This window comes from Coregonus clupeaformis, chromosome 20 (assembly GCF_020615455.1).
Source record: "Coregonus clupeaformis isolate EN_2021a chromosome 20, ASM2061545v1, whole genome shotgun sequence".
NCBI lineage: Eukaryota > Metazoa > Chordata > Actinopteri > Salmoniformes > Salmonidae > Coregonus > Coregonus clupeaformis.
This window is the reverse complement of record NC_059211.1, coordinates 3,153,085-3,177,925: the sequence shown is the minus strand read 5'-3', so window position 1 is coordinate 3,177,925 and position 24,841 is coordinate 3,153,085. Positions and strand designations below refer to the sequence as shown.

At 43.9% G+C, this 24,841-nt stretch overlaps 2 protein-coding genes across 3 annotated transcripts in view; one reads left to right on the top strand and one right to left on the bottom strand.

The window, feature by feature from the left end:
- The window catches only part of LOC121532558 (serine/threonine-protein kinase N1-like), a 30,925-nt gene extending 21,464 nt beyond the window's left edge, over positions 1-9,461 (bottom strand). The window contains exon 1 of one of the 2 annotated variants that reach the window (XM_045205252.1): positions 9,362-9,461. In XM_045205252.1, the coding sequence (XP_045061187.1) occupies positions 9,362-9,364 (3 nt within the window). In that variant the 5' untranslated portion in view covers positions 9,365-9,461. Of the gene's footprint in view, positions 1-1,722; positions 1,984-9,361 lie in introns of those variants that run through there. The other variant, XM_045205251.1, reaches the window with a different exon arrangement.
- LOC123481419 (serine/threonine-protein kinase N1-like) overlaps positions 1-24,841 on the top strand; it is a 330,043-nt gene that overhangs the window by 230,879 nt on the left and 74,323 nt on the right. The window lies entirely within an intron of this gene.

Below are 24,841 nucleotides of genomic sequence, written 5' to 3'. Positions count from 1 at the left end.
ATCTTAGGAAGTCTTCCAGGGTCACCAGACATATACAAACTTCGGTGAAAAACTTGATTAAGACGCCAAAGCAGTGGCACTGACAAAGTGTGTGTCCTGGTTGCCGGTCCAAATAAAGAGCAGATACTTATTACACCTGTCTTTATGCTACAAAGAGTCTCTCTGACAGGAGTGTGTGTGTTTGTGTGTGCGACTGTGTGTGTGTGTGTGTTACATCCAGAGGGAGTGTGTTCTGTGTGTTGGTGAGGGAGAGAGTACAGTCGTATACAGTTAGAACACAGGGGCCCCTCATGAGGTAAACAGTCAGTTTCTCTCTCTGTCCTCCCACAGTGTATACACACACACACACACACACATAATGTAATAACTTACTAGGCCTAATCAACAGTCTTTTCCCGCTCATCACGTGCCACATGGTCACATCTTTCTGTTCGCCTATTTGCAACAGCAGGGAATAACCAGTTGCCACATATACAAAAAAACAACAACATATAAACTGGATGAGAAGGCAGACAGGGGAGATGTTGAGAGACAGGAAAAACAAGTGGAAAGAGCATGTCATCCCCAGGGCTTGGAGAGAGAGAGAGAGAGAGAGAGAGAGAGAGAGAGAGAGAGCGCACACCTGCAGCTTTACTGCCCATATGCCTCTCAGTAGCTCCAGCCCTGCAGTAACAAGAGAGACAGACAGACAGACAGACAGACAGACAGACAGACAGACAGACAGACAGACAGACAGACAGAGACAGACAGACAGACAGACAGAGAGAGAGAGAGAGAGAGAGAGAGAGAGAGAGAGAGAGAGAGAGAGAGAGAGAGAGAGAGAGAGAGATAGAGATAGAGAGAGAGAGAGAGATAGAGATAGAGATAGAGATAGAGATAGAGATAGAGAGAGAGATAGAGAGAGAGAGAGAGAGAGAGAGAGAGACACAGAGAGATAGATAGAGAGAGAGAGAGAGAGAGAGAGAGAGAGAGAGAGAGGCTGCAGGACTAGTAGAGAGAGTGGGAGAGCAAGAGTAGGGAGATAAAAAAGATTCTAGGATAAGAGGGGGAGATGGAGGGAAAACAGAATGCAAGAGAGAGCAAGAGAAAGCCAGGTAGCCAGGACGAGCAGTGTGAAAGAGAGAGAGAGAGAAAATGGCTCTAGGACGAGGGGCCAGAGAGAGAGAGAACGAGAGGGAGCATGCGGTGTGAAAGAGAGAGGGGAAGTGGAAAGCTAACACAAACAAAGAGAAACAGCAGGAGGGGGACAGGAAGAGAGCGGCAGATGAAGCACAGCTGGGCCCGTGTGACATGGAGAGAGAGAGAGGAGAGAGGAGAGAGAGCGGGACGGACAGAAGACAAAACGAATGTAGCTAGGAGGACAAAGAGGAGAGATGGGAGACCCAGACAAGAGGAGAAATAGCCTAGTCATTCAGCCAGAGAGGGGAGGGAAATAGAAAGCAATTTAAAAACAGAAAATAAAAATAAACATTACGAGAAGTGGACGTGGAGGGAAAGAATAGCAAGTAGACAATAAGGGAAGCAAACAGCTGCCTGTAAGGCAAACTGACATAAACAAGAGACCCAGAAACTCAACAATACAGACACTTCTGAATTGAATGTACCAAGACACACATATTGGATACACACACACACACACACACACACGGGAAAGAAGGCACAAACACTAACCACAGTAACACACAGTGACAGTACAGTACATACACGCTCTTTGAACCCTACCGCCATGTCAGAATGACCGCTGTCTTCCGACCACTCCCCCGGGCTCTCCCCCATCGCCTCTTCACTCGCCATCACCCCTCCCTTCCTACCTCTCTCTCTGAAAGTCTACCCCCTAGAGCACTGCTTTATCTCTCCCTGCTCAAATCCACCGCCAAATTCCCTCTTCAAAAGGGAAGAGAGAGAAACAGGAAACTACAGGGGAACTAGAGAGGGAAAAGGCTGCTTGGTCGAGAGACGAGAAAAGAACGCGAGGCGAGAGACAGACAGAAATAGAAGAGAGACCGAGTGTGACGGAACCCTACCCCGCACAGCTTCCTGGATTTTGAGAAAGAGAGAGAGAGAGGGCAAGAGAAAAAGAGAGCCAAAAAGCGAGAGGGAGAGAGAGCAAGAGTGTGTAATTGTAAACATTCATTTAGGCAGGGTTGGTCTAGAAAAGAGACTGAACATCAGAGAGAGAGAAGAGCAGTTCTATGTGCTCATTGTGTGTGACAGAAAATATGACCAGAGGGCATAATAACAGAGGTACTGAGAAAAAGAGGTAGGGGGAGAGAGAGAGAGCGAGAAAGAGAGTGGGGTAGAGGGAGAGAGATAGGGCGCAAGAGAGAGGACAATAGAGAAATAGTGAGGAACAGGGGAAGGATAGAGAAGGAAATGCAGAGAGAGAAAACAGACAAGAGGGGCTCTAGTTCCACTCCATCACTCATCCTCCCCCAGCTCAGATAAGGCCTGACAGATGAAGGGAAGGAGGGAAGGAGAGGGAGGGAGGGGGAAGTCTAGAAAATTATCCTGGCACTTTCTCCTTCCATTGCTCATCCTCCTCCTCCTTCCATCTCTCCCTGGCTTCCCCATCGTGTTTAAAAAGCACATAGTTCAGCACGTCAGAGGAGAGCGATGTTCCGTTATGCAAACCATAGGTACAATGCATTTGGAAAGTACTCAGACCCCTTGACTTTAAAAAAAAACATTTTTTACTGTTACAGCCTTATTCTAAAATGGATAAAAAAAAAAAAAATCCTCATCAATCTACACACAATACCCCATAATGACAAAGTGAAAACAGGTTTTTAGAAATGTGTGCAAATTTATTACAAATAAAAAACAGAAATACTATTCAGACCCTTTGCTATGAGACTCGAAACTGAGCTCAGGTGCATCCTGTTTCCATTGATTATCCTTGAGATGTTTCTACAACTTGATTGGAGTCCACCTGTGGTAAATTCAATTGATTGGACATGATTTGGAAAGGCACAAACCTGTCTATATAAGGTCCCACAGTTGACAGTGCATGTCAGAGCAAAAACCAAGCCATGAGGTCGAAGGAATTGTCCGTAGAGCTCCGAGACAGGATTGTGTCGAGGCACAGATCTGGGGAAGGGTACCAAAACATTTCTGCAGCATTAAAAGTCCCCAAGAACACAGTGGCCTCCATCATTCTTAAATGGAAGAAGTTTGGAACCACTAAGACTCTTCCTGAGCAATCGGGGGAGAAGGACCTTGGTCAGGGAGGTGACCAAGAACCCGATGGTCACTCTGACAGAGCTCCAGAGTTCCTCTGTGGAGATGGGAGAACCTTCCAGAAGAACAATCATCTCTGCAGCACTCCACCAAACAGGCCTTTATGGTAGAGTGGCTAGACGGAAGCCACTCCTAAGTAAAAGGCACATGACAGCCCACTTGGAGTTTGCCAAAAGGCACCTAAAGGACTCACAGACCATGAGAAACAAGGTTCTCTGGTCTGGTGAAACCAAGATTGAACTCTTTGGCCTGAATGCCAAGCGTCACGTCTGGAGGAATCCTGGCACCATGATGATGGCAGCATCATGCTGTGGGGATGTTTTTCAGCGGCAGGGAATGGGAGACTAGTCAGGATCGAGGGAAAAATAAACGGCGCAAAGTACAGAGAGATCCTTGATGAAAACCTGCTCCAGAGTGCTCAGGACCTCAGACTGGGGGCGAAGGTTCACCTTCCAACAGGACAACAACCCTAAGCACACAGCCAAGACAACGCAGGAGAGGCTTCTGGACAAGTCTCTGAATGTCCTTGAGTGGCCCAGCCAGAACCCGGACTTGAACCCGATCGAACATCTCTGGAGAGACCTGAAAATAGCTATGCAGCAACGCTCCCCATCCAACCTGACAGAGCTTGAGAGAATCTGCAGAGAAGAATGGGAGAAACTCCCCAAATACAGGTGTGCCAAGCTTGTAGCGTCATACCCAAGAAGACTCAAGGCTGTAATCCCTGTAAATAGCACCCTATTCCCTTTATAGTGCACTACTTTTGACCAGGCTCTGGTCAAAAGTAGTGCCCTATAAAGGTAAGCAGATGCCATTTGGGACGCATCATATGGGTGGAGCACTGACTCCTCACCTGGCTTATTGCTCACACGCTACATTAGAACAGTTAGTTCACATACACAACACTTAGTCCTATCAACACACATTTACTTTACATTTTCGTCATTTAGCAGATGCTCTGGACTTACAAATTGGTGCATTCACCTTATGATAGCCAGTGGGACAACCACTTTACCAATTGTATTTTATTTTTATTTGTGTTATTTTTTAAAAACTTTTTTGGGGTGGGGTAAGGGGGGGGGGTAGAAGGATTACTTTATCCTATCCCAGGTATTCCTTAAAGAGGTGGGGTTTCAAGTGTCTCCGGAAGGTGGTGACAGATTTATTTAGACACACAGATTTAGTTATTTGGCTGTCCCCATAGGAGAGCCCTTTGAATAACTAGGTAGAACCCTTTTGTTCCAGGTAGAACCCCTTAACAGTCCCATGTAGATCCCTTTCCACAGTGGGTTCTACATGTAACCCAAAAGGGTTCTACCTGAAACCAAAAAGGGTTCTCCTATGGGGACAGCTGAAGAACCCTTTTGCAGTGTACGGCCCAGTACATCACTGGGGCCGAGCTCCCTGCCATCCAGGACCTCTATACCAGGCGGTGTCAGAGGAAGGCCCTAAAAATTGTCAAAGACTGTTCTCTCTGCTCTCAAGGCAAGTGGTACCGGAGCGCCAAGTCTGGGACCAAAAGGCTCCTGAACAGCTTCTACCCCCAAGCCATAAGACTGGCTACCTGGACTATTTGCATTGACCACCTTTTTTTTTAACTATCCCTGACCGAGTGACCCAACCAGGAAATACTCTGGGTCCTTGTGATAGCCTAGAATAACTAGGGTCCACAGTTTAATCAAGTCAGGAAACGCTCCGGGCCCTAGTCATGAAAACACTTCACCGCTAGACAGGCATTATCAATGTGAATCTTATGAAGGCCTTGTGTGAACAATGCCCTTAGGTAAGGTGTTAATTGCTTTTAAACCTCTTTGATATGTAGGCTAGCACCTGTCTGCTCCATTGGACGTTAGACTATTTCTACTTCCAGACAGTCTACATATACACAGAGGGGTTATTGCTGCTTTCCTTATGTATCTGGTTATTGGCTGTCTAGGGTTGCATCCCAAATGGCACCCTGTTCCCTGTGTAGGGCCCATAGAGCTCTGGTCAAAAGTAGTGCACAATATAGGGGATAGGGTGCCGTTTGGGACGCATTCTAGCAGGCCTCAATAAAGAGAGGAGGAAATTACCAGATATCCTGGTTTGTCTAGGTCTGTGCCTTGAAGTTTCCTCAGTCCCCAGATTGATTATAAATAGCTACTACCACATAAGGGGGAAAGGATGATGCAACTTTGTTTTAATGAGGGAATGTGATATACTGTAAGTTGATTATACAGCAGTAATATTACATAACAATTGCTTAGTGATACATTTCTGAACGACAGGTTGGCACAAACAAACACACACAGAAACACATCTCCCTGTTAATTAAAGTATGTAAAATCTCTCTCTCTCTCTCTCTCTCTCTCTCTCTCTCTCTCTCTCTCTCTCTCTCTCTCTCTCTCTCTCTCTCTCTCTCTCTCTCTCTCTCTCTCTCTCTCTCTCTCTCTCTCTCTCTCTCTCTCTCTCTCTCTCTCTCTCTCTCTCTCTCTCTCTCTCTCTCTTCTCTCTCTCTCTCTCTCTCTCTCTCTCTCTCTCTCTCTCTCTCTCTCTCTCTCTCTCTCTCTCTTCCTCTCTCTCTCTCTCTCTCTCTCTCTCTCTCTCTCTCTCTCTCTCTCTCTCTCTCTCTCTCTCTCTCTCTCTCTCTCTCTTATTTGTGCTGCCCTGAAGTGGAAGTTGCAGACAATACCTGCAGACTTCAGTATTTCCTTATTTACTGTTATACAGGTATCTAGAGGATCATAGTCAGGACATAGGATAAAAATGAAATAAAGCAGACTGTTTGCACAACCATTCCAAAGGGAGGGTGATATGAGAGAGAGAGAGAGAGAGAGAGAGAGAGAGAGAGAGAGAGAGAGAGAGAATGCCAAGAGTGTGCAAAGCTGTCATCAAGGCAAAGGGTGGCTATTTGAAGAATCTCAAATCTCAAATATATTTTGATTTGTTTAACACTTTTTTGATTACTACATGATTCCATATGTGTTATTTCATAGTTTGGATGTCTTCACTATTATTCTACAATGTAGAAAATAGTAAAAATAAAGAAAAACCCTTGAATGAGTAGGTGTGTCCAAACTTCTGACAGGTACTGTACATGTACATATTACCTCGTACCCCTGCACAGTGACTCGGTACCGGTACTCCTTGTATATAGCCTCGTTATTGTTCTTTTATTGTGATACTATTTCCTTTTTTATGGTAGGAGGGAAGGAGAAAGGCCAGTGGGGAGGAGGAGCGGGGGAGAGATGTTTGGAGGACAAACATTCCCACCTGGGAATGTAAACAGAGGTCTGGTGGTGAAGTGGCTCATATCCATAACCAGTGAACCATCCCTCTGAATAACTCATACTGTGGCATAATACATAGAGGGAGAGAGAAGTGAAAGATAGAAAAAGCAAGGGAAAAATGGACAGATGGAGAAAAACAAGCCCTTGAGTAGCCCACAGAGACTGAACGCCCTGGCAGCAGTTGAAATAGTATAACACACACACACACACACCGCCAGCTGAGCCCACAGCTGTCCACTCAGAAGGGCGGGACTAGTTGAACTTGACACTTGTTTGACAAGTGGTGGAAGGTTTCCTGCTGTGAAGGCATGTTGAGGTCTTTTTGAATTAACACTGTTCATGAAGAATCAGATATAGGCCTATGCCACAGTATTTTGCACAATGTAGTAAATCCAGCCTCAGTTCTGTTCCAGGACAGGTCTTGTGATTTTAGTCCTTATGATAACAGATGGCACTGAGGTAGTAACAGCTGATCCTAGACCAGCCGTTAGGGTAGAATCTCTCCCTGGAGGGCCCTAACACGCTATTACCCAACACCATGCACTGTGCTGTGTGTCCCACTACTAGACACCTGTGAAAGCTGCATTCACGCTGCAGTGATGGGGTGTGAAACTAGTGTAGCCAACAGAGCAGTGACACAAGTGGATGCACAGCCAGGCCTTTCACACCCCAATTACCTCACATGCTTAATTATCACGTGTGTGTGTGTGTGTGTGTGTGTGTGTGTGTGTGTGTGTGTGGGACGTGTTTAACTATACTTGTGGGGACAGAATAGTAAACTAACAAAAATTTGACCAACTGGGGACATTTTGTTGGTCCCCACAAGGTCAAATGCTATTTCTAGGGGGTTTAGGGTTAAGGTTAGGGTTAGAATTAGGTTTAGGAGCTATGGTTAGTTTTAGGGTTAGGGTTAGGTTTTTGGGATAAGGTTAGGGTTAGGTTTAAGATTAGGGAAAATAGGATTTTGAATGGGACTGAACTGTGTCCCCCCACAAGGTTAGTTATACAAGACTGTGTGTGTGTGTGTGTGTGTGTGTGTGTGTGTGTGTCTGTGTGTCTGTCTGTGTGTGTACGATGCCAAATCCACGTTGGCAGAGGTCGTATATTAAGTAACTATTTTAAACACATTTTATATGCTTGCATAAATATCAAATACTGTACACTGATAAACACAGACATGCACGACCTAACCAAAGACAAACAAACCCAAAGGCACAATGACACAGACAGACACATACAAACAGTGTGTGTGTGTGTGTGTGTGTGTGTGTGTGTGTGTGTGTGTGTGTGTGCACGCACAGTGTGCTGTCTGGGAGGTCTGACTTGAATGAAGACTTAATGGTGTGACCGACTATTAAATATGTCCTGTGTTATGTCTGAGTCCGGGTCACTTTGACACACTGGGGGAGATCAGGAGACCCAATCATCTACTACTGTACTGCTCTACAACAGAAAACCAATTCAGTTCAACAACACACTCCTGAGACTTCCTGGATAGCTGGACACAGCATGTGCGGATGTTGAGTCGCAAATAACAAGCTGGGATAATAAGCAGATATTTTTCTAGCATCTACTGTGTAACATCGGAGTGAAGAGAAGGGGAGAAACAGCAGCATCAAGAATCCATTTTAGATACGGTTAAACAACAGGCTTTCATCAAGACAGACAATATTAAAACATTGATTTCTATTGCGTGGCAAGTACACTGACTGAATTGGGATGGTCTCGATGGGTGACTTCCATATTCTCTCTATGCCAGAACTCTACATTTGTTGTTTGTCTCGACCCAACATTGACTTTATTATCGAGTAAACATACAGACTGAAACCTGGATGGCTCTCTCTCTCTCTCCCCCACATCCCTACTTTCTCTCTCCCTCTGTTAGTTAGGATTCTGGCCCACAAGGCCTTGAGGGAGCCACACAACTCCCCTCTCTATGTCTCCTCTCAACCACAACAATACACTATTGTAGAAGAATAACATGAAGGGCCTATATACAGAAGAATTATGACTTGACGCAAATTACATAATGCAGCATGTTTCTGTTCCCACGATATTTCACCTCTGCGAACAGACAATGCTCATAAGCATAATTAATATAGGCCTCTCTCTCTCTCTCTCATGTAGGCTATGCAGAGAGTATCGAGGTGAGGATGTGAAAGCACTAAGTAAGGGGGAAAGATGAATTATAGAGACTAGTTCTGAATAAACCAGGGCGAGCTAGCTAGCTGCAGTGTTACTGTGTCTGTAGTGGGAGGGACCGTGCTCCTAATTGGAATGACAAGCCCAGAGTTAATCCTCCAGCCTACACTGAACTGAACAGAGTAGCCCCCCCCCCCCCACAACTACAGGATCACTTCTATTGGGGGCACATTATGTGAGTCCCTCGGGTCTATGTGTGCTACTGTAGAGAGGTGACTAAAGGTTGGGAAGAGAAGCAGAGGTATATCCCACACTTCTCCCCACGAGGCCTTCTATGTGAGAGGCCAGGAGAACCTCTGAACAGACAGACGGAGAGAGAGAGAGAGAGAGAGAGAGAGATTGGGCCAGAGGCAAGAGACTGTGAGAAAAGCGTGTGAGTGCCAGGCCTTGTAAACAGCCAAAGAGAGAGAGAGAGCAGAGAAAGGGCTAGAGAGACAGAGTGAGAGAGGAGAAAGAGATCGGTACTCGGTAGACAGAGAAAGAAAGAGAGCTGGTGAGGTGATACTGATAAACATGGCTCTGGAAAACCCCTGTAACTGAGAGGGCAGTCAAAGAAAAGGAGGGTTGGGACAACACACAAGGAGATAAAAGGAGGACTATAGAAAGACAGAGTGACAGAACGAGGGATATGAAGGTCAACTTTTGAACTTTACCATAAGCCTCTTGTCCTCTCCCGCTGTACTGAAGCCGTCAGTACATCTGAGAGGGAGGACAGGGCAGGGCAGTGGAACATGGAGGCTTCAGAGCAGTAACCCTACACCCTGGCCTGACAGCAGAGAGACAGAGGGAGGAAGAGAGAGAGAGAGAGAGGATTTACTTTGGCAAGGAGCACAGAGACAAAGGCAATGAGACAGAATGAGAGAGGGGGGAAGAGGGAGAGAGAGACGGGTAGAATGGTTATTAAACTTAATTCACCATGTGCAAGGGAATGTGAGAGAGAGAGAGAGAGAGAGAGAGAGAGAGAGAGAGAGAGAGAGAGAGAGAGAGAGAGAGCGAGAGAGAGAGAGAGAGAGAGAGAGCGAGAGAGAGAGAGAAAGGTGTGGGAGAGGAGAGCGGGAATCAGACAAAATTCAGCATGTGTTAGCTAGACAGTGTGAGTGTATGTGGGAGAAAGCGAGAGAGAGAGATTATTTGCACACTATTTGCACATTGTTACAACACTGTATATATACATAATATGACATTTGAAATGTCTTTATTCTTTTGAAACTTCTGAGTGTAATGTTTAATGTTAATATTTATTGTTTATTTCACTTTTGTTTACTATCTACTTCACTTGCTTTGGCAATGTTAACACAGGTTTCCCATGCCAATAAAGCCCTTAAATTGAAATTGAATTGAGAGAGAGAGAGCGAGAGAGCGAGAGAGCGAGAGAGCGAGAGAGCGAGAGAGCGAGAGAGCGAGAGAGCGAGAGAGCGAGAGAGCGAGAGAGCGAGAGAGAGAGAGAGAGAGAGAGAGCGAGAGAGAGAGAGAGAGAGAGAGAGAGAGAGAGAGAGAGAGAGGGAGAGAGGGAGGGAGAGGGAGGGAGAGGGAGGGAGAGGGAGGGAAGGGAGAGGGAGAGGGAGGGAGAGGGAGAGAGAGAGAGAGAGAGAGAGAGAGAGAGAGAGAGAGAGAGAGAGCCCGTGAGAGGAGGCGAGGGAAGTGGGATATAGAGTTAATGCAGCTTGTGTTGCTGGGTGGAGGAGAGTTCACTGCAAGTGAGGCAACACATCACCACCAGCAGCACCCAGCTGCTCAGTCCTGGTTAGCTTTATATATATATATATTTTCCCCTAACCCTACCACCCCTCCCCTAATTGGAGTAAACTAATGGACAACAATACTTAGACTTCTACTTCCAGCTTATACATACTACATACATTTCACGGACAGAATATTTTACATTAGTTATCTTTTGTTTGTTTTTAGTCCCAGCCATCAGCTCCACTCAACCCCTCCCATCGATCTCGGACGACCATCCAGTTCTGATTTCTAACTGCCATATATTTTTCAGCTCAACTGGTACAACAGTCACCCCCTCTTAATCTGAGACGCTCTCTCTAAAGTCAACATGACTCTCATCTGGCCAACAGGTGACCGTCGTAATCATGCTTTTAGCACCACAGGCTACAATCAAAGACACAAAAATAGTCACACCCAGACACACCATTTGTCCTGTACAACCCTGCACCAACTACAAATCTGTCTTTGGTGTCTACTGAGGTCTACTAAGTTCAGAACTCGCTCTCAGACACACATGCACACACACACACTTCCTTAGAACTCGGGCCCAGTGGTGGCGTGCCGATACACACAGCAGCAGAATAAGAGAGGAGCACACAACTGTCTGAAGCTGGAGAAGCCAAGGAAAGGAGGGTGAGCAGTGAGCACTGGGCAGCATTAGCCTTGGGTCTTTAGCTGGAGCGCTGTGAATGGACATGAATGGCCTCTTTGTAGCCCGGTCTGCCCTCTGAGGGAGTGCTGTGTGTGTGATAGTGTGCGTGTGTGTGTATGCGCACTCCTGTAAGACCACTTGAATGAAATGTATTTGTATTTAGAATACTGTTTGGGGTGGACTCACTAAACTCCTCCTCTCTCTTCCTCCACTTTCGGGTCGCTGCGCCCCACAGCACCCTGGGTAATGGTGTGTGTGTGCACGCAAAACCTCTTGAAGTGGTACTGTAACTAGAAGGACCCTCTCCAGCTGGATTACTGGGCTGAAGGCCATGTGTTGTTTTAAAGACTCCTCAATAACAGCTGGATCACAAGTAGATAAGGCCTGTGTCCTTGAGTGTGTGTGTGTGTGTGTGTGTGTGTGTGTGTGTGTGTGTGTGTGTGTGTGTGTGTGTGTGTGTGTAGTAAGTGCATAATATGTGTGAATCTTGGGGATTACCACACTAAGCTTTACCAGGGTAGCTCAGGATTGATTCCCCTGGCAGAGTAGGCCTATACTGAACAAAGGGCACACACACCACTACCCAGTGATCCGGCAGGGGAGGAAGAGAGAGGAGGTTAGTTTCGAGCAGAGTGGCCGGCTGCAACATGGTGCTGCTGAACCGTTACTACCAGCCAATTGAGAAGAACTACTGCCTGTCTGCCTGCCTGGGAGCCCACACTGTACCAGAGGATAGCAGAGCTCTCTCACAGGGGGGGAATACAAGTGTGTGTGTGTGTTAGAGCTGTGTGTGGTGTGTGTGTGTGTGTGTGTGTGTGTGTGTGTGTGTGTGTGTGTGTGTGTGTGTGTGTGTATCTTGTGTGTGTGTGTTGTGTGTGTGTTAGAACTGGGCGATACGGACAAAAAGTAATATCCTGATAAATTTAACTATTTTGCTCGACAACAACAAATACAACAATACATTCATTAATTTTTTATGAACAGTTCCTTTACATTAGCTGCAGGGCTCTAGACAATTTTTTTACAATGCCAAGTAAGACATCTGAGATGGTAGCCTATGATTCAAAAAGTATGCTATTTCATATAACATATCCAGGAAATGTATGATTGATATATTTTGATGTGCAACCTGTCAAAATAGGATCCAGAATTCTCAGATTTATTTTTGGCTCTCCAGAGAATTTGCCAACATCTTTGTGCATATTGGCCTAGGGGAGAATGGGGTAAGTTGAGCCATTTTTTACATTCAGCATCACTCCGTCAAGGGAAATATATTATTCTTTCTAAAAAATAGATATATACATATTAGAGTACGACCGATTTATCGGTTGACCGATATTGTCGGCCGATATTAGCCTTTTACGGATGTATTTGTATTGGCGTTTAATCCACCGAAAAAGGCCGATATAAAATGCACAAAAAAAAGCTGTTCTTCAAATAATTACTTTTTTGGTTGCATTACTTATTTGTCCTGAAGAGGGCATTCTTTACATGGCTATAAGCCTATCTTGCCTTGGCGCGCTACAGCAAGACTGGACACTATGCAACAACGCCAGTTGGAGAGGAGCGTGAACTACTGAGAACTAACTGTTACTGCTTCTAAGGTAAGTGCTGAGTAGATAGAAGCTTGCCAGCTCAATAAAGTGCAAAAAATGCGCACTGGCACTGGCCATATACTGTGACGTGCTAAGAACGTTCAACTCTGTGGTAACGTTAACATTACATCCCTTTAGTGAAGCCCTAGAAATCGGGTGTGTTATATTTGCTCTTTGTGAAGGGTATTCCTTAAGCTCTGTCATTTAAAAAGGCAAAAAAAACATAGCAGGTTACAAAGTAGCGCTTCGTAGCTACGTTTTGATGTATGGGTTGTCATTTGTCAGGGACTCGTCCAAATTCACGTTTCGCCACCCCCATCTAGCCAGCTAACTAGCTGTGTGAGAGTAGGACTGTTGCGGTGACCGTATTACCGCCACACCGGCAGTCATGACCGCAGTAAAACTCCACATGACCGCTGAGTCACAGTAATCTCCTCTTATGCACTCTGGACATGCTTTATAATAATAATAATAATATGCCATTTAGCAGACGCTTTTATCCAAAGCGACTTACAGTCATGTGTGCATACATTTTTACATATGGGTGGTCCCGGGGATCGAACCCACTACCCTGGCGTTACAAGCGCTGTGCTCTACCAGCTGAGCTACAGAGGACCACAGGCGTAGTACCCAACTTGCTGAAGACCATCAGGTCCCAAAGGCCTGGTGTTCAGCGCTCTATTGTCCCTCTAACCACTCTGACGTCAACGCAAATGCAATCGAAAATCACATCAAACACTTATAATCAAAACAGTATCTATCGCGCAGTTCACAATTCATATACAGTGGGGGAAAAAGTATTTAGTCAGCCACCAATTGTGCAAGTTCTCCCACTTAAAAAGATGAGAGAGGCCTGTAATTTTCATCATAGGTACATGTTAACTATGACAGACAAAATGAGGAAAAAAAATCCAGAAAATCACATTGTAGGATTTTTAATGAATTTATTTGCAAATTATGGTGGAAAATAAGTATTTGGTCAATAACAAAAGTTTCTCAATACTTTGTTATATACCCTTTGTTGGCAATGACACAGGTCAAACGTTTTCTGTAAGTCTTCACAAGGTTTTCACACACTGTTGCTGGTATTTTGGCCCATTCCTCCATGCAGATCTCCTCTAGAGCAGTGATGTTTTGGGGCTGTCGCTGGGCAACACGGACTTTCAACTCCCTCCAAAGATGTTCTATGGGGTTGAGATCTGGAGACTGGCTAGGCCACTCCAGGACCTTGAAATGCTTCTTACGAAGCCACTCCTTCGTTTGCCGGGCGGTGTGTTTGGGATCATTGTCATGCTGAAAGACCCAACCACGTTTCATCTTCAATGCCCTTGCTGATGGAAGGAGGTTTTCACTCAAAATCTCACGATACATGGCCCCATTCATTCTTTCCTTTACACGGATCAGTCGTCCTGGTCCCTTTGCAGAAAAACAGCCCCAAAGCATGATGTTTCCACCCCCATGCTTCACAGTAGGTATGGTGTTCTTTGGATGCAACTCAGCATTCTTTGTCCTCCAAACACGACGAGTTGAGTTTTTACCAAAAAGTTATATTTTGGTTTCATCTGACCATATGACATTCTCCCAATCCGCTTCTGGATCATCCAAATGCACTCTAGCAAACTTCAGACGGGCCTGGACATGTAATGGCTTAAGCAGGGGGACACGTCTGGCACTGCAGGATTTGAGTCCCTGGCGGCGTAGTGTGTTACTGATGGTAGGCTTTGTTACTTTGGTCCCAGCTCTCTGCAGGTCATTCACTAGGTCCCCCCGTGTGGTTCTGGGATTTTTGCTCACCGTTCTTGTGATCATTTTGACCCCACGGGGTGAGATCTTGCGTGGAGCCCCAGATCGAGGGAGATTATCAGTGGTCTTGTATGTCTTCCATTTCCTAATAACTGCTCCCACAGTTGATTTCTTCAAACCAAGCTGCTTACCTATTGCAGATTCAGTCTTCCCAGCCTGGTGCAGGTCTACAATTTTGTTTCTGGTGTCCTTTGACAGGTCTTTGGTCTTGGCCATAGTGGAGTTTGGATTGTGACTGTTTGAGGTTGTGGACAGGTGTCTTTTATACTGATAACAAGTTCAAACAGGTGCCATTAATACAGGTAACGAGTGGAGGACAGAGGAGCCTCTTAAAGAAGAAGTTACAGGTCTGTGAGAGCCAGAAATCTTGCTTGTTTGTAGGTGACCAAATACTTATTTTCCACCATAATTTGCAAATAAATTCATAAAAAATCCTACAATGTGATTTTCTGGATTTTTCTCTCTCAATTTGTCTGTCATAGTTGACGTGTACCTATGATGAAAATTACAGGCCTCTCTCATCTTTTTAAGTGGGAGAACTTGCACAATTGGTGGCTGACTAAATACTTTTTTCCCCCACTGTATCTTTTCAGACCAGTAACCATTCAATCTTCGTGAAGAGAAGTGAAAGCCTTCTGCATCTAAATCTATATTATTCAAGGATGTCATTAGAATGATGAAGATAAGGACAACAAAACGTATTTTATTTAACTGTTAAAAGCGAAGGAATGAAGCAACAATAGAGAGCGCAAGAGGTAGGCTAATAACATTAGGGGAAATATTATGAAATGTATGTGTCAGCCTACTAATTATACAAATAGATCCTATTATATTTCAAAATTAAAATCAAATTTGCTAGCCTACTGTATACTTGTAACTTTGTAGGCTGCATGTGCTGCACCAGAATAGCATGTTCTCTCCCTGCTTTATCATGGTTTGAACGATGTGAGTAATTCCAGTCCATATAATGAAGTATAATACAATACAGTACAGTAATACAGTTCACACTCAAAAAGATTAGCCTACTGGACCTAGTTTCATTTATTTACCCAAGAGCGCATATAGCTAGCTACATCTATAGGCTTTTGTTTTACTGTCGTGCATAATGTGCAGTAGCCTATATCATATATGTCTTGGCTAACAGCACAATCATTTGGGCTTTGGCTCATTAAAATGTATTTTAATGTAGGGCACATAAAATGTATTTAATGTATGGCTCAGGTAGCATCAGGCTTGAATTTTCGATCAAAGCTCTAATCAAATCCAGACATAGGCCTATTTATATACTTTATAATGCTTTTGAATGACACTTCCGGTTTTCGCGGGAAATACCGGGTTACCTGGAAGAAATATATTCTCCGGATGGAACATTTGTAAAATACAGGGAAAATATTCAAACCTAGTTGAAACTGAGTGTAAAACATGGTCGTTGTAGACGTTGTTTCAAGCCTAGCACAACGAAATGGACAGCGCTTTCTATGGTGATGATAAATCCATATGCATACATTAATGGTCAATTACCGTGAGTCCGGCATACTTTTGCATGACAATAGCCGGCTGACAAAATATCATGACCGCCACAGCCCTATGTGAGAGTACTTGATGCTATCCGGGATCCTTGGGACGTCCCTACACTTAATCCCTACCCTAACAATAACCCAAACCTTAACCTTTACCTTAACCATTTTAAATTTCAACTTCAATGGGGTAGGGACGTCCCAAGAATCCCAGACAGCAAGGACAGTTCACTGAAGCAATGCTTGGGGTGAGAGGCAGTGCTGCGTTATGTCTTATGCCGTTGTTTTCCATCTGGCTAGCATGAGGCCGCTCAGTCTTCGGAGTCTAGGCAAAATGTTAGAAATGTCCTTGTTTTCCATGACAACATACAGTTGAAGTCGGAAGTTTACATACACTTAGGTTGGAGTCATTAAAACTTGTTTTTCAACCACTCCACAAATTTCTTGTTAACAAACTATAGTTTTGGCAAGTCGGTTAGGACATCTACTTTGTGCATGACACAAGTAATTTTTCCAACAATTGTTTACAGACAGATTATTTCACTTATAATTCACTGTATCACAATTCCAGTGGGTCAGAAGTTTACATACACTAAGTCGACTGTGCCTTTAAACAGCTTGGGAAATTCCAGACAATGATGTAATGGCTTTAGAAGCTTCTGATAGGCTAATTGACATGATTTGAGTCAATTGGAGGTGTACCTGTGGATGTATTTCAAGGCCTACCTTCAAACTCAGTGCCTCTTTGCTTGACATCGTGGGAAAATCAAAAGAAATCAGCCAAGACCTCAGAAAAAAATTTGTAGGCCTCCACAAGTCTGGTTCATCCTTGGGAGCAATTTCCAAACGCCTGAAGGTACCACGTTCATCTGTACAAACAATAGTACGCAAGTATAAACACCATGGGACCACGCAACCGTCATACTGCTCAGGAACGAGACGCGTTCTGTCTCCTAGAGATGAACGTACCTTGGTGCGAAAAGTGCAAATCAATCCCAGAACAACAGCAAAGGACCTTGTGAAGATGCTGGAGGAAACAGGTACAAAAGTATCTATATCCACAGTAAAACGAGTCCTATATCGACATAACCTGAAAGGCCGCTCAGCAAGGAAGAAGCCACTGCTCCAAGACCGCCATAAAAAAGCCAGCCTACGGTTTGCAACTGCACATGGGGACAAAGATCGTACTTTTTGGAGAAATGTCCTCTGGTCTGATGAAACAAAAATATAACTGTTTGGCCATAATGACCATCGTTATGTTTAGAGGAAAAAGGGGGTTGATTGCAAGCCGTAGAACACCATCCCAACCGTGAAGAACGGGGTGGCAGCATCATGCTGTGGGGGTGCTTTGCTGCAGGAGGGACTGGTGCACTTCACAAAATAGATGGCATCATGAGGAAGGAGAATTATGTGGATATATTGAAGCAACATCTCAAGACATCAGTCAGGAAGTTAAAGCTTGGTCGCAAATGGGTCTTCCAAATGGACAATGACCCCAAGCATACTTCCAAAGTTGTGGCAAAATGCCTTAAGGACAACAAAGTCAAGGTATTGGAGTGGCCATCACAAAGCCCTGACCTCAATCCTATTGAAAATTTGTGGGCAGAACTGAAAAAGCGTGTGCGAGCAAGGTGCCCTACAAACCTGACTCAGTTAAACCAGCTCTGTCAGGAGGAATGGGCCAAAATTCATCCAACTTATTCTGGGAAGCTTGTGGAAGGCTACCCGAAACGTTTCACCCAAGTTAAACAATTTAAAGGCAATGCTACCAAATACTAATAGAGTGTATGTAAACTTCTGACCCACTGGGAATGTGATGAAAGAAATAAAAGCTGAAATAAATAATTCTCTCTACTATTATTCTGACATTTCACATTCTTAAAATAAAGTGGTGATCCTAACTGACCTAAAACAGGGAATTTTTACTAGGATTAAATGTCAGGAATTGTGAAAAACAGAGTTAAAATTTATTTGGCTAAGGTGTATGTAAACTTCCGACTTCAACTGTAAATGAAATGAGTTTGAATAGGAAATATAGCAAAATGCATAGGACATGTAGTCATTGACAAGGTTAGAAATAATAATTTTTAATTGAAATAATAATTGTTTCCTTCAAACTTTACTTTCGTCAAAGAATCGTCCATTTGCAGCAAATACAGCCTTGCAGACCTTTGGCATTCTAGTTGTCAATTTGTTGAGGTAATCTGAAGAGATTTCACCCCATGCTTCCTGAAGCACCTCCCACAAGTTGGATTGGCTTGATGGGCACTTCTTACGTACCATACGGTCAAGCTGCTCCCACAACAGCTCAATAGGGTTGAGATCCGGTGACTGTGCTGGCCACTCCTTTATAGACAGAATACAAGCTAACTGCTTCTTCTCTAAGTAGTTATTGCATAGTTTGGAGCTCTGGGTCATTGTCCTGTTGTAGGAGGAAATTGGCTCCAATCAAGCACCGTCCACAGGGTATGGCATGGCGTTACAAAATGGAGTGATAGCCTTCCTTCTTCAAGATCCCTTTTACCCTGTACAAATATCCCACTTTACCACCACCAAAGCACCCCCAGACCATCACATTGCCTCCACCATGCTTGACAGATAGCATCAAGCACTCCTCCAGCATCTTTTCATTTGGTCTGCGTCTCACAAATGTTCTTCTTTGTGATCCGAACACCTCAAACTTCAATTCGTCTGTCCATAACACTTTTTTCCAATCTTCCTCTGTCCAGTGTCTGTGTTCTTTTGCCCATCTTAATCTTTTATTTTTATTGGCCAGTCTGAGATATGGCTTTTTCTTTGCAACTCTGCCTAGAAGGTCAGCATCCCGGAGTCGCCTCTTCACTGTTGACGTTAAGACTGGTGTTTTGCGGGTACTATTTAATGAAGCTGCCAGATGAGGACCTGTGAGGCGTCTGTTTCTCAAACTAAACACTCTAATGTATTTGTCCTCTTGCTCAGTTGTGCACCGGGGCCTCCCACTCCTTTTCTATTCTGGTTAGAGCCAGTTTGCGCTGTTCTGTGAAGGGAGTAGTACACAGCGTTGTACGAGATCTTCAGTTTCTTGGCAATTTATCGCATGGAATAGCATTCAGTTCTCAGAACAAGAATAGACTGACGAGTTTCAGAATAAAGTTATTTGTTTCTGGCCATTTTGAGCCTGTAATCGAACCCACAATTGCTGATGCTCCAGATACTCAACTAGTCTAAAAAAGGCCAGTTTTATTACTTCTTTAATCAGCACAACAGTTTTCAGCTGTGTTAACATAATTGCAAAAGGGTTTTCTAATGATCAATTAGTCTTTTAAAATGATAACTTGGATTAGCAAACACAACGTGCCATTGGAACACAGGACTGATGGTTGCTGATAATGGGCCTCTGTACGCCTATGTAGATATTCCATAAGAAATCAGCCGTTTCCAGCTACAATAGCCATTTACAACATTAACAATGTCTACCCTGTATTTCTGATCAATTTGATGTTATTTTAATGGACAAAACATTTGCTTTTCTTTCAAAAACAAGGACATTTCTAAGTGACCCCAAACTTTTGAACGGTAGTGTACATATATTTTTTATGGCACACAAGACACCTGTCTTATTCGCACCCATCTCAGTGAACTAATCCATTGCGGAGGCCGAGACTAATCCATTGTGGAGACCGCGGGGATTGCACAGTCCAAGAAGAAGAGGAGTGTGGCTAAGATGCACAATGCACGTCTCTCTCCAGAATGCGCTCTCTCCCACCAATTTGTGCACATTCATAGTCTCATATATTCATTGTGTGAATTGTTTGCATTTGATTGTTAGTGTCAATCAATTCCCCATTACATACACTATATATTCAAAAGTATGTAGACACCCCTTCAAATTAGTGGATTTGACTATTTCAGCCACACCCGTTGATGACAGGTGTATAAAATCGAGCACACACCCATGCACACACCCATGGCCTTACTTCAGAGCTCAGTGACTTTAAACGTGGCACCGTCATAGGATGCCACCTTTCCAACAAGTCAGTTCGTCACATTTCTCCTGCTAGAGCTGCCCCGGTCAACTGTAAGTGCTGTTATTGTGAAGTGGAAACGTCTTGGAGCAACAACGGTTCAGCCGCGAAGTGGTAGGCCACACAAGCTTACAGAACGGCATTGGATAAGTATTATCAGAGGACCTGGGAGTTTGCCGAAAAACAGTAGGTTTTTAGGGCTGAGATAATAACCTTCCTGCCAAGTAAAAATTAATGACATGGCAGATTTGGACGGGGATAAAAGTACAGATGTGGGGATTTGTGCTCGTGCACATACTTACATTACCTTAGCTCCCCAAGTAAAATGTATTCCGTCTGAATAGGGCTTTAAGCCGTATTCGCACAGGATTAGTTTTACTGGGGGAGATAGGGTTATGTAATTATGTGCACGAGCACAAATAACCACATCAGTAATTTAAGTCCCGTCCGCATCTGCCATGTCAGTAAGGCACATGAAAATCCACATGTTCCAGAAGGTATTTCTGCCCCAAAAATTGCATGTTGATGTCATATGTCACTCCTTCACAGGAGAGGCATTTGAAAGTAAACATTTTATTTTTTCAAAATGTGTTTTTTGGGGCAGAAATGCCTTCTGGAACATGTGAACGTTCATGTGCCTTAATAACAAACTTGTATGCCATCTGTAAATACAAATAAAATTGTTAGATTACGAGCCTTGGTTTAGCCAAGGAAAAAGACTGGAACCTTCCCGCTAGCCATGATTGGCTGAGATAATGGGTGGGCTGGACATGCTGAGAGATGAGTTCAGATTGGTCTGCCATGTATCATCTTCTGTCTATAACATGAGCTGCTCAGTATAAGTAGATAATCCTTGCTACCACTGTTTTTTTTATTTGGATATAACGTTAGCCATGGAGAACTGCAAAAGTGTTTCTACTGCTCTCAACAACATTGCTGCCCTGAATTTAGCAGGTGCTATCGACAAAGATCAGTGGGCAAAAGTTGTGATGGACTACTTTCTGCACCCTGTCAGTGTGAACTGGAGTGACTTGACACAACGCGGGCCAAACAAGCTGTACAAACAAAACGGAAACGACAAAGGACGTCTTACTTAAAAGGGGTTCCAGTCTGCCGTGAAGCATTCATCCATGTATACGGGTAAGAGTCTAGATACATTTTCAGATATTATACGTTTCAACATTTTGTAAAAAAGTAGTTTTCATTGCAAGTTAAAGCGTTCTGTTAGCTAGCTAGCGAACGTTAGCTTGCTGGCTCGCTAACTCATGTTGCGTGTATGATCTGTGTAGTAATATTATTTGTATCTCAGAAATCCATTTGCATTGCTAGTTATAGCCTAATGTTAGCTAGCTAGCTGACATTTAACCTAGTTGGTTAGGTTTAGCTACCTGCAGACTCATACTACAGCATTTCATGCATGGTGGCTAGCTATGACAATCCGATTGTATTGCTAGTTGGGATTATGCTTAATTGTTTAGCTAGCTAGCTAACTAGCTACATGTCTAAATAGAAGACTCCACTTCGCCAGATGATTACATGACCCATCAAGTTAGCCAGGTGTGTCTGGGGGTGATTACAGCCATCTATTGTATTTCATGAACATGTGTACGTCTAGACAATAGTCACCCATCCAATTAGCTAGATGTGGCTGGGGGGTGGTTATAGCATTTCTTTCACATGACCCATCAATTTAGACAAGTGTGTGTGGATATGCATAATGTAATAATGATAAAATATTTATAAAATAAAACAATTCTATTTTTGATATTGCTACTATCAGGGTTTGTACAGACTTTTTCAAGCATTAATGTTTACTTTGAAGGATCATCAATTTGTAATAGTTCCTATTAGGCAATTGTTTCTAGTCGCCACCGGATGGCAGTACATCGCCACAACCTCATGAAAAAACCAACTAACTTATTACTATGTATCACTACCTTACAAGTTCTACTCAATAATAAGTGTTTCACTAGTCAGTGCTGATGATGTTGACTGATTTCCTTATATGAACTGGAACTCAGTAAAATCTTTGAAATTGTTGCATATTTTTGTTCAGTGTACATGATAATAATATTAAATTGTCTTTATATTTATGTCTTTATATATTTCACTACATTTTTTGGTCCAGCAGGCTGTCCCAACACATAATGTGAATTCTGACAGTAAAAGGCCCTTACTTGACTCTAAAATGTTGTATTCTATACCCATTTGAAGAGAAACAAGTTATTGTGTTTGATAAGATTAAAGATTTTCTCAGGGGACCCTATTTACATTTTAGGAGGGGACCCCACATGGGTCCCGGACCCAAAGTTTGGGAACCACTGCACAACTAAACTCTCTCCCTGCTTGCTTCAATGCTTCCTCTCACTGTGTATCTCCTTTGCCTCTTTCATTGCAGCCTGACTCACCACTCTCTGTCTCACAACTCTCTATAAAGTAAAGGTACTTTGTTATGAGAACTTATAGTAGCGCATCTTTTGATTATAGCTAGCTTAATTTCAGTCAACTGCTCCTGCTGAGGTCAGGCTCCGTTCAACATTAGCTTCTAACATCCTCCTTCTAGCCAGCAAGTTATAGCTATCTACCTGGCTAATAGCTAGAGCCCTTGAGCTACCTAGCTAGCTAGACATCTGACTGAAATATCAGTGACTATTTACCAGTTTTACACTCATTCTCCGAGAGTCAGGGGTTCTGTTGGCACGGCAGGGTTCGAGGGATGTTAAGAAAATTCCCTCTGTCAGCGGCGTCTCTCTGCTACTCTGCCACTGTAGGTCTGGGCTGAGGTAGTTCGTTTCACCTCTTGGCCTATGTGGTGGGAGGAGTTTCCCGTTGGACAGAGTGGTGAATGAATGCACTGCTAACAAGGCAAATCCGGGGGAGCAGGCGAACATGATTCCACTGGTTCTCAGAGGTAGGCACGATTACAACTCAGATCAAGAAGCCTTCTGAGCGTTGATCAACGCTGGGAACACAATAATAAGTGAGTAAATGATAATTAACAAAATACAAAAGGTGAGTCAACGCTATTTCACAAATAAAAAGGTGCGTAAACAGCATTTACCTTCCACTACATCCCCGTTTGGGTCTGGCAAAACCTGTTCATAAACATCAATATCCTGCCGGGCAGGATTGGATCTACATTTGCCCGGCATTTTAGCTATCGATGTGACGTTTGGCTGCGCCTAATCAGTCAGTTCTGTACCTGCCTGGCTGAGTGGCAGTGTGGGTGCAATGAGCGAGCTCGCCTGGCATCCAGAGCGCGAAACACGTGAGGAAATAAAACTTTGTAGTCTGACTGGAAATTAATTCGCAAGACCAATAGATTTTTCTAATATTTTTCATATTAACATATTATCATTTTCTGTTCTTTCATTTTAATTCAAGTAATTTTTAAGTAACAACTTGAGAAAATGTCTGATTTTCAAGGAATTCAAGTACTTGAATTTCAGAGTGCCAATTTGAAGTACTTTAAGCACATTGTGTACTATGCAAATATGCAAGTAACCATTTCACTGTACCGTTTACACCTTCTGTATCCTGTGCATGTGACAAATAAGCTTATTTGATATAGTGCGTGTTTACCAGAGACTAATGTGAAGAACAACATGACCTGCACCAAAGTCAGATTAGGATATAGGCCAAGGACTAGATAGTGTATTTTTACCTGGTGTTTTTCCTTATTGTAGGCTACTACTTTCACCACTTTTAGTCTTGAAATCTTTGGTTGTTTACTACACTACCTTACTCACCCTGTTTAGCACATGGCCTCACGTGAATCCTTAACGAGATGGGTGGGGCTAAGGCTTAAGAGGGTGTGAACGATGCTGAATAGGTGTAGACAAAGAAGAGCTTTCCAGTAGGTGTACCAAAACATTTAAGGCCCATTTTCTCAAAAATGGGATTACAAGTTTATCAACTTTCAAAGCAGAATTACTTTCCCATTGTTCCTCAACTGCAGTGTATGATTTACCATTTTGTAGCTCTGAGTCTCTACTTTTATCCAATGTAAAAAATTAAATAAAAAACATTTCACATTTTGCTACATAAGACAGAATCGAGGTGGTCGGTCATATATATGAATGGCTGTCACAAGCTGATGTGGATGCGGTGTTGGAATCAGGCGCAGGACACAGAAGCTTAGTCGAAACGACTTTAATTGTCACAAAGACAATAACAAAAATAACGGGCCTCAAACACAGGAGGCGAGCGATTACGCAAACAGTGCGTAAAAACACGAACAACTAGAGCACAATAAAGATACACCAACGGACAGGCGGACAACAACACACAACTGCAAACAAAACCAAAGGAAACTTATAGGTGACATAATCAATACATAAGACGAAACAGGTGCACCAACAAGACAAAACCAAACAAACATAGAGAACATCAAGCGGTAGCAGCTAGTACTCCGGGGACGACGAACGCCGAAGCCTGCCCGAACAAGGAGGAGGAGCAGTCTCGGCGGAATTCGTGACAGTACCCCCCCCTTGACGCGCGGCTCCAGCCGTGCGCCGACCCCGGCCTCGGGGACGACCAGGAGGACGTGGAGCAGGGCGCGTAGGATGACTACGGTGGAACTCAGTCAGGAGGGATGGATCTAAAATGTCCCTCCTAGGCACCCAGCACCGTTCCTCCGGACCGTACCCCTCCCACTCCACGAGATATTGTAGACCCCCCATCCGACGTCTCGAATCCACGATGGACCGGACTGAGTACGCCGGAGCCCCCTCGATGTCCAGTGGGGGCGGAGGGGTCTCTCTTATCTCACTGTCCTGGAGTGGACCAGCTACCACCGGCCTGAGGAGAGACACATGGAACGAGGGGTTAATGTGATAGT